A 15,595-nucleotide genomic window follows, 5' to 3' on the forward strand; every position below is an offset into this window, starting at 1 on the left:
TAATTTATTTGTACAACATACAATTCAGTAGTTTGGTATAATTTGTCATGTTTAGTCAACTTGGGTGACATTGCATAAACCCCCAAACTCATTTCCTCCTTCATCTCTCTCTTGTTAGAAGCTCTTGTGATCATTTTCTAAGCTGCTATAATTAACCTAATCTTCTTCAGCCCGTCCCACCCACTCATCTCATCATTGTTTAGCCCCCGCACATGTTTTGTCATTGCACTCTCCAGAGCCAGCGATACAGCAAGTGGTATATTACACTCAACAGCGGACAAACAGTGGGCTTTTGTGGTGTAAAAGACATTAGAAAGAGGGGGTGGGGGCTCTAATTCGTATAACTTTGTGTCTTATTAATCCCTGTGGAAGGAGACAAGGACTGGTGCATTTTACCATGGCAATGACAATGTTAACTGCCTTGAGGATTAAAGCACAAATCAACGAGGATTACAAAAGATTTCATAAGATCTCATGGAAACAATTTGGTGTCAAGGTTGAAATAATGCACTTTGCAAAGACACATGGGAAACTTTGTGAGCAGCCGCTTCAAAGTGATTGAACTATTGAATTTTTACATTCACAAGAAGAGGCCTATAGCAAAGTACATTATAGTCTCGGAGAAAGGCACAAACTCAAATGGTGCAAGTGATTGTAGAGAAATGAATATCAAAGTATTACAGAGAAATATAAGACCCTATGTAATAGATAATTGAGCATTAACAACAGTAAATTTAGTGCGTTTGGAATTCATGTAGTATGACCTTAAAACAAGGTCAACTTATTTATTAACATTTTTCATGACTATAAACAAAAACACGTTTCCAAAATGTTTAAATGTTCATAGATTGTATACATGTAATTCTTTTCATGTCAATCTTAAGTGTATGACTATAGGCAGATAGTTTGTGTTTCTATATGATTATACAGAGCTTGCACACATGGGTATATTTGGTGTAGCAGGGCTGAGTGTGTATATTTTTGCATGATCAGAATGAAAAAGACGTGCTTTGGTATAAATCATACGTACCATATGGTGTATTTATTTTTGAACGACTATAAATGATAAATCATTTGACATTATTGTACGACCACAAGCATAGACTCATGCATCGGTGTCTTGAATGAGTGTATGCTGAAAGTTTATGTGACGATAAAGGGTTGGTTTATTATAAGTTGTAGTACTTCTTCTTACTCCTTTTGAGCACAATAGTCTTGTTTTGTTTTCTTTCCTCTGTAAATATGTTGGAAATACTTTTGGGCTCAAATGAATAAAGAAATGAAAGGAAACGTCAATAGAGTTCGGGAATGTGACGTCAAAAGCATCATGGGATTAGCAGCAATAATAAACTAATGGAGATTTTGAAAGGTAAAATACTGGAGTTATTCACATTAAAACACTTATATACACTTACTGTATTTACCAGTAGTAGCTCAACAGCTAGCAGTTGCTCCACGTCTTTTTTCTCCACTTTTTATACTGTTTTTAGCTGATGTTAGTCTGTAGATAATGTATGATAACAGCTGCAAAGATGGCGGATCTCCATGGTAACAGTGGAATTTCCAGTAATCTATATCACAGATAGGACTATATATTGACATGGAAAAAGATTATACAAAACATTTGGTTAATTTTACCATTATCCTTTTTTATTAACTTAAGTACAATCATCTTTATTTACATGGAATCTATCGAGGTTGCAGAAAGATGGAAAGGAAATAGTGCATTACTGGTAAGCACCCGTTGTTCACCTAAAAGCATCATTTCAACATCATCTAATACTTTCAGGGTGAATAGTATAATCCCTTTTCTGTAGAATTTGTGTCCAAAAAGGAGAAATGTTTTATTCTTCAACTGCAAGGGCACATTAAAATCTCTTCAGAATAGATTTCATTGCTTGACAGTAGAAGGCAGTCTCAGAAGCTTCCACTACTGAAGCATGATAGCTTATAAGTCAGCTAAAGCACCTTCCAAGGTAAATGAGAAACGTGGTCATTAAATGTTTGCGCTATATCGATCTCTGCTCTCGTAATGTTTGTAGGCAAACTTTGCATCCGTCTTGCTGTGAGGGATACGCCCAAATGGTGCGTGGTCATTGAAACAAGAGTCAAACACTTCGTCCACTATTTTCTCAGCTTCTTCTTTGCTAATTTTTCTCACAGCAAGAATGGAGCGCAGGGCTCGACTGCGGACGCACTCCTGAAAGATTTTGAAGTTGTGTATGAAAGAAATTGAACAGCTTCTACACAGAAGATTGTCTAATTATTACAATAGATACCTGGTGGTGCTTCTTTAGGCCAAAGTGAAATCTTGAAACTTCATTACTGAAAGTACAGTCTCCACTGAGGTTAGCTGCACGAATCTGAAATTAAAACAATTGACAATTTTTTAAACTAAACTAAACACAGACAACTATAAACAGACAACTATCGGTGGAACAAACATGCATCCATTGAATAGAAAGAAAATATATTTTCTCGGTCAGATGACTTTCTATGGGAATTTTCACAATGCACAGTTTGGTCCAGACTTTAGAACTTGTTGGATTTGGTCTAAAGTACAAAATGGAAATGTTGTTGTAAGGCGTAATAATACCAGGAGTAATTTGGCATCCGCACAGTAAAATGAAGATTACTGCGTGTATTTCAAACTACTCCTGGTATTATTACGCCTTACATTATAGTTCCCCCTTTTATCCACTTAGAAAATCCACATTGTTTAATTTTGTGTAATTATACTTTGTGTGTAACACTTCACGTAACAATATTTAAATAGGGAAAACGTGGAAGAGCTTGGTAGCTTCTATCTTGACCTGTTTTGGAGCTATAGTGGAGAGGGGGAGAGGCTAAATGCTAACGCCGTCTGCGCTGTGTTTACGTGATTGAAGGCACGGGGGGAAGACCAGACAGGTCCTAAAGAACTCGTCAAAGCTAAGGTAAGAACATATCTCAGTATGTAAAAACGGTGGCCTATTCCTTTAAAAACAACTTTAACGCCTGGTTTCAATTGTTTCAACACTAGACTAGGCTAGATATTCCTCCTGAGATAACGCTGGGTTAATCACAATATATGAAACCAGGCTGGTTTTTGTAATATGAATTTTTGAAATCTCGTACTTAATGAGGCTCGGACTGTTAGCATTGGAGCAGCGCGAGCTACACGTCACGCAAGGGCCGAGTCTACGGTGAAAATCCTGCCCGTATGTCCTTTTTAGGAACAGTCTTCGTCAGAGCTGGGGAGGGGGAGTCTGTAAATCCGCCATGAATTCCCCCACGGCCGAGGTCATTCTGGTAAACGGGGAGGAGTGAGCATAAGACGTCCATTATTTTTACAGAATAAGAATGAGTATGACATTGTACAAAAACACTGTAAACTAAAGGATTTAACTGCTTTTAGCAAAGAGAAAATACAGGAGGCTTTCCCCTGGGGACAGTAGGAATTTAAAACAAACTAAACAACCTATTTCATCTTAATACACACTGTTAATTTAATCACATTACTAATGTTACTAAAGTGACTACATGCGTTTTGTTAAAATCGATTCATATTTACGTTCAGTAAACATTTTCCATGTTTCCTCTGCATTCATTTGGCATTCCCCCCTTGTCATGCCCACAGTACAGAAATTATAATCAAGACAATAAGGGCAACCAAAGGTTTACGGATCAGAGTAAACCTGAAAGTTCTTGCGTTGCTTTTTTCCTACTAAGCACTAAAATGCACCAAAGATGACCGTTCTTGTGTGAGTTTAGCTGTAGAAAGATGTTTTGCGCACCTGAATCTTTGAGTTTAAGATAAGATAAGATAATCCTTTTATTGATCTCACAATGGAGAAATTCACTTGTTACAGTCGGCATTCAAGAAGGGAAAATGTGGGAAAATGTGCAACCAGTTAAATAGTATAAAAACGAGGTATCTTATGTACAATAAGCAAAGCAAACCTCTTAGGAAATATAACAATAGGGCAATAATAATAAATATATAAGTAGAACATCTGGGTGTAAAGTTACAGTCCTAGTGCAGGATGTCAATAAGTGATGCTGGTACAGGGAATAAAGTGCAGCTGATACATAGATTATTGCACGTGGTTTGCAATGGGGGTTATTGCACATGTTACTTTACAGTCTTATTGTACAGTACAGTGGCAACGTGAACAGTGTTGTTTTTGGCAGTCCACTTAGATTTAGTCTTAGTCTTTTGGACGGAAATGCTTATCGTTTTAGTCACATTTTAGTCATTTCTAAATGTACTAGTTTTAGTCGATGAAAACTCAAAAGGTTTTAACCAGTTTCATTGAAAAAAGCAATTAAGTAGTATTTCAGCAAATAAATTTAGATCAGTATAGAAAATAAGTATGAACTGCTTTTGACTGACAGATTATACCACAATAGGAACTGGCAGAAGTGTCATTGTGAACATGACTTTTCCCAAAAGCAGCAGCTCTCCTCATCCTCTTATCATCGCGTCGAGATTTTTTTTATTAACGGCACCATCTGCACATTTCTTCATCAACATGCTTTCTGCGTTCATACCGCTACTGTATTTAATAGTGTTCAGGCGGATGTCATTTGTCACTTTAATCAGAGCTCTGTCAGATGTTTACCAGATGGAGCCTTAAGCCTGACTAAACATCTAAGGCATTGTTATGCAGGATAAAGTCTGCAAGCTGGTAAAAATCTCACAGACTTTACCAAAGAATGGAAAGTTCTATATGGGCCAGTGGTTGTTTAGCACAGTTCATATGTTGAACAACTATTTAAAAAAACACACACAATATTACAGTACCAGTTTGCAAAGTTGTTAATGGGACTGGATTGTTAGAGCAGAGAACTTTCACATGAGTTGACGGCTTTGATCATTTCTACAATGTAAAAGGACATCATTTAAAAGCGGTCCTCACCTCTGAACAGGCCAGATGTCTGTAGTTGTTAAACCAATCGACGTGGGCTCGGCAGTGGTCGAAGGCATGAATTAGCTCATGCGTGACAACCCTGGTCATATGGGACTGCTGGCGGATGTTGTTTTGACACAAAACAATCTGTAAAAAGGTTCATTATAACATGCTGGTCCATTATATTGTGTGTTTTACATCATAAAAGGTACACTTACTTGTGAAGAAGTAGCATCAAACCCACCACTAACTGTACCATCACAATCTTCACAGGCAAAATGTCTGTCATTGAACACTTGGCTGTGCAAAAATAATAATAAAATGAACATTGAGTCCGCACACTCCCAGATGCTTGATTTGACTGAATGGTGTGTAGGGAATTAATTAAAGTGTTGGAAAAACTGACCATGTGTGAGTAGGGCTGGGTACCGTTAAGCGATACCAGTACGGTATCGAAAATGAAGGTTTAGGTACTGCCGGTATCGGAAAAATAAAAGTATCGAAAGCAGGTACCGAAAAGAAATATAAAATCTTTATATTCAAGTTTTTATGCTGTTGGTTATACAAAAAAGAAAACAAAGTGAAAGACAAGTAAAAAAAAATAAAAAAATAAAATGCAAATAGTGGGAAAAATTGGGTTACATTTGGGAAAAATTTGGGGAATCGAAAATATCAAAAAGGGAAATAACGTGGGAAAAAATGGAAGACAATTTTTTTGCGGTAAATTTGGTGAAAATTAGAAAGAAAAAAAAAAAAAAACATACAAAATTGGGGAAATATTTGAAGAAAAATTTAGGGGGGACATTTTTCTTTTAAATTGTTAAAAATGGGGGGGAAAATAAGAAACGTGGAAAGATTTTTTCCGCCTGTTGTTAAAGGAAGTTTCATCTCAAACAACTCATACGAATGTAAAAGAAATTAAATGGAAGGAAAAGAATGAATTAACATTTTTCATCTGTTTTATGGTTCTAAATGAAAAATAATTAAGCATCTGTACCGAAAAAAGTATCGTTCAGGTATCGGTACCGACAACTAAGTATCGTTTAAGTACCGGTATCGAACAAAATGTAACGGTACCCAGCCCTATGTGTGAGTGAGATCTTTCATATAATCACATTGGCTTGTTCGTCATACATACATACATACCATCCAGAATTTTTCATAGCACTGAGCAAGAGTTTGGCATAGGGACCTGAGAAGAAAAACACAGATTATTCACTGACAATTATTGCTCTGCAGCAGCAAACATAAGGTAGTTCCTAAGAGTAAACTGTTTGCTTCTTATGAGCTATGTAAAGCAACAATGTGTATCAGACATGCATTTGCACATTTACTGGTAGCACAGCTCTGTAATGTTTTAACAATATTGCAGAAAGACTGACAGTGTAAACTACTCACTGGCATCCACTGCGTACTGCAACATGAGCCGACACTTGTGGTGAAACGAGAAGACAGAACTTGCGATTGAGTCATTATTACGCTTCGCCTTGTTCCTCTCGGGGAATAAACCATAACCGTAATCCTCTTCTTGCTTCGGCTGCTCCATTTTTTATTTTATTTTTATTTATTGTCCACAATTGAAAACAGCACAAGTGCACTGTTAGCTGCCCGGCTGCTGCTAACCAAGGAGGTCACCATGGCTGTACGGGGGGTCACGTGGTACAGACAGGTTCAAAGGTAGTCGGTAGAGGTGATGTCTTATGAAACAAAGTTTATGCTTGTGGTCTGCTTTTAACAGTAAACTACATTATTAAAACGTTGAACACGGAGACAAATCGTAGGAAATGTTTAAAAAAAAAGGCCCAAATAAATGTTTTAGATCAACATCCAGTGATTTTCAGAGTGCTTCATTCCGTTAATTCAGTCTGTTCGTGATTCTTGTAACATCTAACGATCTTTGTCAACTCTCTGCGCATGCGTCATTGCAAAGCATGATGGGACCACACTGTCATGGCCACACAAACACAGGCGGCTGATGTTTAGCGACTTTTCTCAACAGTGGAGCAAGTTAAAGATTTGGCTTCGATTGTTGTTCTGGAAAGTGTTTAGGTTTCATGTACAGGTAGATGTTGAAGTAACCGTCAGCAAATAAGTGTAATGAATTGCTGTTTTATATGTACTTTTACCTTCTCCGCGTGAATCCCAATGCCGCAGTTTGCCACCATTTAGTTAAGCAGCTTCTTTGGATGATATCACCCTTATGCAAGAGTTTGTGCTACTATAAGGATAATGTCGGGTGGAAATAAAGCCGTTGAACTGCAGGTCCAGATGCGCCAAAATGCTGAAGATCTGCACAGCTTTATGCGGGAGCTGGACAGTTGGGAAGAGGACATAAAGAAGAAGGATGAACAACTCAGGACTGGAGGAAAACAACTTGATGAAGAGGTAAGATTTCTTTCGGGTCGTTAAACAGTCATTAACACACAGACTTCCATTCTATGTCCCACAAGCGACAAGAAGAATAGAGTGCGGGGAAAGTCCACTGTTACCATGGGGATCAGGCATCTTTGCAGCTGTTAGCATACATTTTCCATAGAATAACATTAGCTTAAAATGGTATAAAAAGTGAAAGAAAAAAGCCGTGGAACAACTCCGTTAGCTACTGTGTCACTAATGGTAAATACATCTAACACATTGTAGTGTCCAAGTGTTTTAATGTGAACAATAACTCCAGTATAGAGTTAAGGAATGTGATGTCATATCGCTAAGCATCATGGGATTAGCAGCAATTATAAACTAATGGAGATTTTAAAAGTGAAAATACTGGAGTTATTAAACACTTGGACACTACTGTGAGTTAGACGTTTACCAGTAGTGACTCAGCAGCTAACGTTGTTCCATGGCTTTTTTCTCCACTTTTTACACTGTTTTTAGCTAATTTTAGTCTAATGTTACCATCTCCATGGTAACTGTGGATTTTCCCGAACTCTATTGTATATTTGAAAATCTCCATTAGTATATCATTGCTGCTAATCCCATGATTCTTTAGCGATCCTGAACTCTATAAGAAGAGATTAACTAAATTAAGTGTGTCTGGCTCAATCAAATGTGTTTGTCAGAAAAAGCTTCCCCCTATTCGCAATGAAGACAGCAAGACAAAGTTGAGAGAAAAGAGGAAAAAGAAACCGACCACTGCAAGTAATTGCCTTACGGGAGGAAATGGGGATACTGCGACCGGAGAGAAGACGCAAGCCTCAAAGATAAAGGCCTATGACTACAGATCGTGGGACAAATTTGATGTGGTATGTCGTGTTGCAATAGATTGCACAGTATGAGTGACTGTTGATGTAATGTGAGAGATTTATAAAAAAAATAATGATGTGTTTGCATCAGGACAAGGCATTGGAAGAAATGGACAAAGAAGAAATCCCAGCGGAGTCAAATGAATCAGACTCAGTGGAGATTTCAGTGGATCGAGAGAAGTCACTGGCCGAGAAAGAACAGGTAACTTACTTTCTTTTTACCCTTTTTTTTTTTTTTTTGGTAAGTCAATATTTAGCTGTTAGTAAATGTTTGAAACCTTTTCCAGGGCAACATGTTTTTTAAAGAGGGAAAATATGACAATGCTGTTGAGTGCTACACCAGAGGGATGGCTGCTGACCCCTACAATCCTGTGCTTCCAACTAACAGAGCTACAGCCTTCTTCAGACTCAAGAAGTAGGTGTTCTGGTAGTTTTACGTTGTGTTCTTTTTGAGATGTCTGTTACCTCATTCATTGTGGTCCTTTCAGATTTGCTGTGGCAGAATCCGACTGTAACTTAGCCATTGCACTGGACAACAAGTATTTAAAAGCATATTTACGAAGAGGAGCCGCACGAAACGCTTTAAAGAACTATGAATCTGCATTACAAGGTATATGTCATAAAACATTACGTCTCCCTATTCTCAAACAGTAATAACCCTTGATCGTTTTAATAGATTATGAAATAGTTCTAAAGCTTGATCCGGGCAACACAGAAGCTCAGAATGAAGTGATGAAAATTAAAGAAGTTAGTGTCATGCACATGCTGTCTAATCAAGAGTTACTTTATTGATCTAAAAATGTAAGGTGTGCTTTCAGATTACTGGTTGCCATACGACTCCCCTCTCGGAAGACGCCGCACAGACAAAGGAAATGCCTCAAGTTGACATTGTGGACCAAAAACATATAGAGGAACAGCAGAGAAAACAGGAGGCAGCATTACAAAAAGATAGGGTGAGAATCCAGCTGTGTATTATAGTATTATCTTTTCATATAAACCACTCTGTAAATAGTAGTTTTCCAGCTAGTGTGTTGTCAGAACATTTTAAATGATCTTAAAGTTACTATACGGAGTTTAAAAATGTTAAAATTAAGTATTTTCCTCCACCTACATGTTCCAGCCATGTCCTAATGTGTAGAAAGAGCCCAGACTTATTCACCACAAATGCCTCTAAAATTCTGCACCGTCACTTAAAAAGGTGTTAATTCGGTCCGAAGTGCCATCATGCACGAGTTTAATATAGAAGCTGCAGTTACACGTATGACCTGAGGTGGCAGTAGTGAGTATACAATGGCTAACTTGCATCTAGCCCCTTTAAGTTGATTTTCATAATTTTAAGGTGCAAATAAAGTGTGGGCTTTAACTGGTTTTCAACAGTACCCAGTCTTCTAACCGCTTTGCCACTGTGCTCCATATCATTATTTTCAAGCTGAAAAAGACAATAAACTGTAATCAGGAAAAAAATACATTGTAAGATACATTTTGTCAGTCAATACACATAATATCAAATTAAGCTATATTTTCACAGGCATCTGCAATCAGTGTGTTGTGTTTAGTTTGCATTTGACAGAGGGTTTAAATAATATTTGTTCTTAGGGAAATGCGTATTTCAAAGAGGGTAAATATGAAGCAGCTGTAGAGTGCTACAGCCGAGGGATGGAGGCTGACAACATGAATGTCCTTTTGCCAGCGAACAGAGCAATGGCCTTCCTAAAACTCGAGAGGTACAGAGATTTTTTTTTCAACTTGGTGACACAAATGTCATTATCATTATGTATTTGCTTTAGGTTTAAAGAAGCAGAGAACGACTGCAGTAAGGCCATTTTTTTGGACAACACATACTCCAAAGCGTTTGCACGTCGAGCCACAGCTAGAGTGGCATTAGGGAAACTGGAAGAGGCCAAAAACGGTGATGAACAACACAACTTTGAATGTAGTGAAATTCAACTGGAAGAAAGAAAAGAATTACATTTCTTTACGTTTTTTTTTTCTACTTTATAATGCATTCACAGATTTCCAAGAGGTTTTGAAGCTGGAACCCGGGAACAAACAGGCATTGAATGAGCTTCAGAAAATACAGGTACTGTACACACAATGGCCAGTCTTAACCAAAGTACCATAAAGAACTACTTCAGTATAAATCTGTGTTGAGGTAACTATGGTGGTGTGTCATTTATAACATCCTGTACTATTAATACTATGGATTTTATGATGTCACGTCTTTTAGGATGCTTCCAGTGGATGTCTTTTGTCCTCTGATGGCACAAATAAGCGAACAGTCCTGCCAATAGATAAACCCAAACACTTGCAGTCAACGGTGAGTTTTTTTTTTTGGCTGTTTATTATACATTTGTTTTTGCATAGATGGGCTTTATGACTTTATCTCAGAAGTATCAACTTTACTATTTATATGTTCAACCACAAGGATCAATTGTTTAACAATGCCATAAATACACCAGACTGTCATTGCTTTAGTTGCCCAGCAGATGTCAGGAGAGCCATTCTTCACTTTGGTCATGGAACTTCAAAAGCTTCAAACATTCAATTTGGGAGCATTTATATTAATTCCACATTTAGGCAATGCATTTACTGTCCATGGATTTTTACTGATTTGTTATTTTCTTTATTTACTCATCAACCATGTGTATCACTACAGTTTAGTCCATCCTTTTCCTTCTGTCTCTACTTTACAAAAATAATTATAGTAAAAACAGAACTATGTGTTCTCGTTTTTAGAAACCGCTCAGGAGAATCGAGATTGAGGAAGTCAGTGGAAATGTATTGGTCCCTGAGATACCAGTGAGCGAGTCCCACGATGGTGTGACGAAAGCGAAAGAGGACACATCACCATTGTCAACATCACCAAGTGCCAAGATCATTAAAATTGAAGAAATAGCAGATGTTCCCACGTGCCCCTCAGAACCGTGAGACTGATTTGTATTTTATATATGTGTATGTTCATATTTGGCTGATCTATATTATGTTATCATTATCAAAAATGCCTCAATTTTAGATCTACGCAAGGAGGACAACCTTTATGTAGAATTAATACCCCAGTTCCTGACGCAGCAAGCAAATCCTCATTAACAGTGATGGACATACCTCCGCCTCCAGCCAATAGTTTTCAATTTGAAGCAGACCTGCGCAAGATTGGATCTCAACCTGAAATGATTTACTCATATTTAAAGGTTGGTGTTCTGGAGAAAGTTCTTAAAATATGCTTTAATCTGCATTTTATTACAATGGCATTTGAATAATGTAAGGAAAATGTGAACCGGCCCTGAAGAAAATCCAATGTTTTTTTTTTTTTTGTTTTTTTAACAGCAATTACAACCAGAGGCGTACTCAAAGATATTTCACAACTCACTTGAACCAAGCATTCTGAATGAGATCCTAAAGACGCTGCATGTTTTCTACATAAAGTAAGTTTAAGCACCAAAAATGGTCCATGTTAAAATTATTATTTTTCATTATGAATATTGATTCAATTGAATTCCTCTTTGGTGCAGGAATGAAACGCCGGCTTTAATCTTTCAAATTCTACAGAACATTGCCAGAGTTAAACGCTTTGACATGGCAGTTATGTTTATGTCCTCTTCAGAGAAGAGAGGTACGTTTACTCAAACTTTGAGAATGTTGTGAACAATTTTTTGTTTACATTTTTAATTTTTCCTTTTATCCAGTGCTAAAGGAACTGTTTGACTTTCTTCAACAAAGTGGACTTGAGGTGTCATCTGTCACTGCTTTACAGAACAAGTATTGCGTATGATGTCAACACAAACATGTCTTGCTACTTTGTTCTGCATGATTTTGTGTTTCCATTGCATTACTAAATAAAGATATGTGTTCCATGTCTTTCAATAATATCTACATTTATTTTGCGTAGATAAAAGAAGTTTTCAGTGATTTTCCATTGTAGTATATATCTCTACACTACAGCTAGTCGTGAAACTTACTTGCAAACTTATATAATTAAAGTGACACAGTCTTTGCTGGCTGCTTTCACACCTTAAACATTAAATCATGGAAAGGTAAACAGGACACAGCCCTGTTACAGGTGTGTGCAGGTATCTGACAGTTACTCCCTACCTTATTGGAAATCAGATAAATGTGTTTGAACTAGCAGAAAGAGTAAAAAGTACTTGTTAACATTTTGCTACTTTTTATTGGTAAATCATATCTAGGGCACAAAAACATTGAAGCAATATTTAACCCAGTTGTTCAAAAAGCCCATTTACATTATGTTTCTTGTATCTATGAAATGATTATTGTACAGCATTTGATATACAACGATAACTCTAGTCCTATTTTGACAATAGTACAGTGGTGTTACATTGTAGTTAATATAGTAATGATGACAAGCAGCAGCAGGACAGCTGAACTCCTCAGATGAGCGACTGCATTATCCGGATCTAGAGAGAGAAATGTATGTTGGTAATATCTGCATCTTATATTGTTCATGCATATTCAACAGCGGGTTAGAAAAAAGTAAATAGGATAGTTTGTACATGGTGACGGTCTCTTGAAGGACCGAATATACAGACGGGATGGATCAGGTGAATTAATTATAAATTTAAAAAGTTTCAATGTAGGAAATTAAGTGTCAAGCGAGTACATGTTTCAAACTTTATATTCTTGTGTATGTGTAGACTAGACAACTTTTGACAGGGGCCCAGGCACTGCTTCCCAGATCCCAGTTTTTATCTTTGCAAAGAGCATTTTTTTCATCTGCGCCTATGGCCCTTCACACCACCATCACTCACACACCACATCTATTGATGGGCAAAGTGTCTTACCCAAAGACACAACGGCAGCACCAAACAATCTTGGGGTTTGTAAGTGAATGCCTTTGCAACTCTAAATCCAAGGGCTCCTTCTTTACTCTGGTTGTTAGTGTTTGTGTCCAGTGTGTTAGTGTTTTGTCATTGGGCAAAACACTTTGCTCATCTAAACTGTATGAATGTTTTTTGGTGTGCGTGGCAGCAGGCCCGCCTTATCCAACGGGCTAGCAGGGGCTGGAGCCCAGGGGCCTACTATTGTCAAGGGCCTATCAGAATGAAAGAAAAAAGGACAAAGAAAAGATGATTCGTCAATTTTCATGTCAATCACTTCACTTCACGCTGTGTACCTGGAGTAGGCCCGCCCTTCTTGGCCCAGAGGGCCTATCAGATATAATCGAATTCCATAATATTGTAATTTGTTTGTTTTACCTGTCAATCACATACTGCGGCGTCAATTGACCAATTGGCTAGAATTTGTCATCGCATCGCATTGATACTATGACAAATTCTAACCAATCCAAGCGCATAGAAAGACGTAACTTATGTACGTAACGCATCTATTCACTTTCACATTTCTTGATGGCGACTCGTAGCGAGAGACAGAAGTGTCAGGGAAGGAAAAGTTTGAGAGCGGTGCACAGAAAAGAAAGACGCAAAAGAAGAAGGAGCGTCGTGATAAAGAGCTGATGAGCCATATGCCGAAGCTAACGGGCTTTTTAAAATCAACACCCAGAGGTGGAACCAGCGCCGCGGACGCAGGCACCTCCACAAGCCTCGGCGAACTGGCACCGGCAGCCGCTGCAGCCAGCGCCCCTGACACGGGAGGCGCAGGCCGCGCAGCTGACAGCGAGAGCCAAGAGGAGATTGTTGGCTCTCAATCCGGTGAGGAGGAGCTGCTAGAGGAGGTGCCACTGCCTTCCCCGTATAGCCAACCCAGCCTTCAACCAGTAGCTATGCAGCTGCCATTTCACTGCCACGCCCAGACGAGTCAGGGGGGGAGAGCGCGGACCAGTTAGGAGCAGAGAAAAAAGGCGCCGCTGAAGCAGACCTCCTCCCGCAGCAGGAGGAGGAGTGGAAGAGGACTCGAACATTGTGGACCCTTTTAACTCAGACCCTGTTCGATGGCTGGGGAGCGGTCCTTTTCAAAGCTTTCATTGGTAAAATCTCGCCTGAGGTCAGGGATGCACCAAGAGAGACTTAGCCATCTTTCACTGATGTCACTTGAAAATGACATCGTTCGTGACTTGGACTTTACGGACATAATTAAAGACTTCTCAGCCAGAAAGTCAAGAAAAAGACCTTTTGAAGATGTATAGCTGTGCTCATTTTTATTATTTCTGCCATATTTTTGAAGCATGTTTTCTGTTTGCAAGAGACAGTCTGTTTTAGTTGAGTTGTAGTTTGTTTTTTATTTGCATTAAAGATAGAGATTTTGATACACATTGCAAGATGTCATTTAACATTTATTTTTGACACATGTAGGAGTTGCAGGTTGTTTTTTTTAATGGGATTTAGGGTTAGGGTTTGCGCTGAGGGGGGGCCTACAATTCTGTTCAAGCCCCGGGGCCTATGGGTACATTAAGGCGGGCCTGCGTGGCAGCGTTGTATGTGGGCACAGATTTGGATTCACAACTATGTCTGTCAAGCCCAAGGCAACTTTGATCACCTGAGAGATTTACCAGAGCAACATTGTCACATAGAATTTTTTTTTTTTTTGCTGAAAGTTTACCTGAGTTATCACTGATGTCTTTTGTTGCTGCTGTGAACATCCCGGACACTGTGTTGGTGGCCTTGCAGATCAGTATTTTGGAGCTGTTCATCTCAGTGGGTGTCAGAGAGAGAACGTTCCCCTGTCCCGTGACCCATGGACCAGACCCCAGCTTCCACAAGTACGAGCAAGATGGTCGACAGTGGGCATGGCAGTTGTAGATGTGACTGACCGAGGGATTAAAGAGGTCAGTAGAGTCAGTGTCTCCAGAGATGGAGACATTTACTGGACCAACTAGGAAAGAAAAGTAGAAATGTAAAAGTATATATTTAATTGGATATAGCCTACTACAGGCCTAAAAAACTAATGCTTAAACTAGGTCGACTGTCATTTAAAAAACACAATAGGAATGACTCAAATCAATAGAGAGGTTGGCTCAACACAGAATGTTCCTTGCAAACCCCAATCAGTCACAAGTCACATTTAGCACCTACAACAGGTGCTTTGAGTGTTGAGTTTAGGTGGAAAAGCATTATATAAAGTGAGATCATTTACCATGATACTGTTCCTGATGCAACCCACACCACGGATCTCACCTTAAAGGTGCATTATGGAACTTTTTATGCAAAAAACAAAACAAAAAAAAGAGATTTTTGTGTAATTGACCTTGTAGTGTTCCAACAGCTGTATGAGTGGTCAGCCTAGCGCCTTTACTTTTGATCACGGTGGTCTCTACAACGCTCCAGGATCAATTGTTTTATAGGTTTTGTGGTGAGTGGGTCCATCAGCAGGGAGAACCTCCCAAACAATTGATCCTGGAGCGATGTACCGACCACTGTGATGGAAAGTAAAGATGCCATGCTGACCACCCATATTCTCCTTATTCCGCCCCTCCCACTTTTGCTCTTTCTTGACTCTGTTATTAATGTAAATAGGGAGGAGAAACAAATAATCTATCTAATGCAGGACCAG

General features: G+C 38.7%; 2 protein-coding genes across 2 annotated transcripts; one reads left to right on the top strand and one right to left on the bottom strand.

The window, feature by feature from the left end:
• Positions 1-1,643: 1,643 nt before the first annotated feature.
• Positions 1,644-6,547, bottom strand: atp23 (ATP23 metallopeptidase and ATP synthase assembly factor homolog). Its single transcript, XM_079551722.1, has 6 exons — positions 6,291-6,547; positions 6,039-6,084; positions 5,111-5,192; positions 4,902-5,039; positions 2,280-2,363; positions 1,644-2,200 (listed from the first exon to the last, which is right to left on the bottom strand). The coding sequence occupies exons 1-6, from the start codon at positions 6,436-6,438 to the stop codon at positions 1,997-1,999; spliced, it is 702 nt and encodes a 233-aa protein (XP_079407848.1). The 5' UTR covers positions 6,439-6,547; the 3' UTR covers positions 1,644-1,996.
• A 281-nt stretch (positions 6,548-6,828) lies between these two features.
• Positions 6,829-11,956, top strand: rpap3 (RNA polymerase II associated protein 3). The gene is made up of 17 exons (XM_079582771.1): positions 6,829-6,954; positions 7,062-7,277; positions 7,952-8,134; positions 8,226-8,336; positions 8,422-8,549; positions 8,623-8,744; positions 8,811-8,881; positions 8,953-9,087; positions 9,731-9,858; positions 9,922-10,043; positions 10,147-10,214; positions 10,362-10,451; positions 10,871-11,058; positions 11,148-11,322; positions 11,459-11,556; positions 11,644-11,744; positions 11,818-11,956. The coding sequence occupies exons 2-17, from the start codon at positions 7,122-7,124 to the stop codon at positions 11,901-11,903; spliced, it is 1,962 nt and encodes a 653-aa protein (XP_079438897.1). The 5' UTR covers positions 6,829-6,954; positions 7,062-7,121; the 3' UTR covers positions 11,904-11,956.
• The last annotated feature ends 3,639 nt before the right edge of the window (positions 11,957-15,595 follow it).

Source organism: Gobius niger, assembly GCF_951799975.1.
Source record: "Gobius niger genome assembly, chromosome: 2".
NCBI classification, from domain to species: domain Eukaryota; kingdom Metazoa; phylum Chordata; class Actinopteri; order Gobiiformes; family Gobiidae; genus Gobius; species Gobius niger.

Excerpts from the sequence above, each read along its gene's own strand:
- atp23 (XM_079551722.1), bottom strand. The coding sequence starts at position 6,438 with ATGGAGCAGCCGAAGCAAGAAGAGGATTACGGTTATGGTTTATTCCCC. Across the intron at positions 6,085-6,290 it reads GCAGTACGCAGTGGATGCCA|GTCCCTATGCCAAACTCTTG; the intron begins GTGAGTAGTTTA and ends TTTTCTTCTCAG. Across the intron at positions 5,040-5,110 it reads TTGATGCTACTTCTTCACAA|ATTGTTTTGTGTCAAAACAA; the intron begins GTAAGTGTACCT and ends ACCTTTTTACAG.
- rpap3 (XM_079582771.1), top strand. The coding sequence starts at position 7,122 with ATGTCGGGTGGAAATAAAGCCGTTGAACTGCAGGTCCAGATGCGCCAA. Across the intron at positions 8,745-8,810 it reads CTATGAATCTGCATTACAAG|ATTATGAAATAGTTCTAAAG; the intron begins GTATATGTCATA and ends TCGTTTTAATAG. Across the intron at positions 9,088-9,730 it reads CAGCATTACAAAAAGATAGG|GGAAATGCGTATTTCAAAGA; the intron begins GTGAGAATCCAG and ends ATTTGTTCTTAG.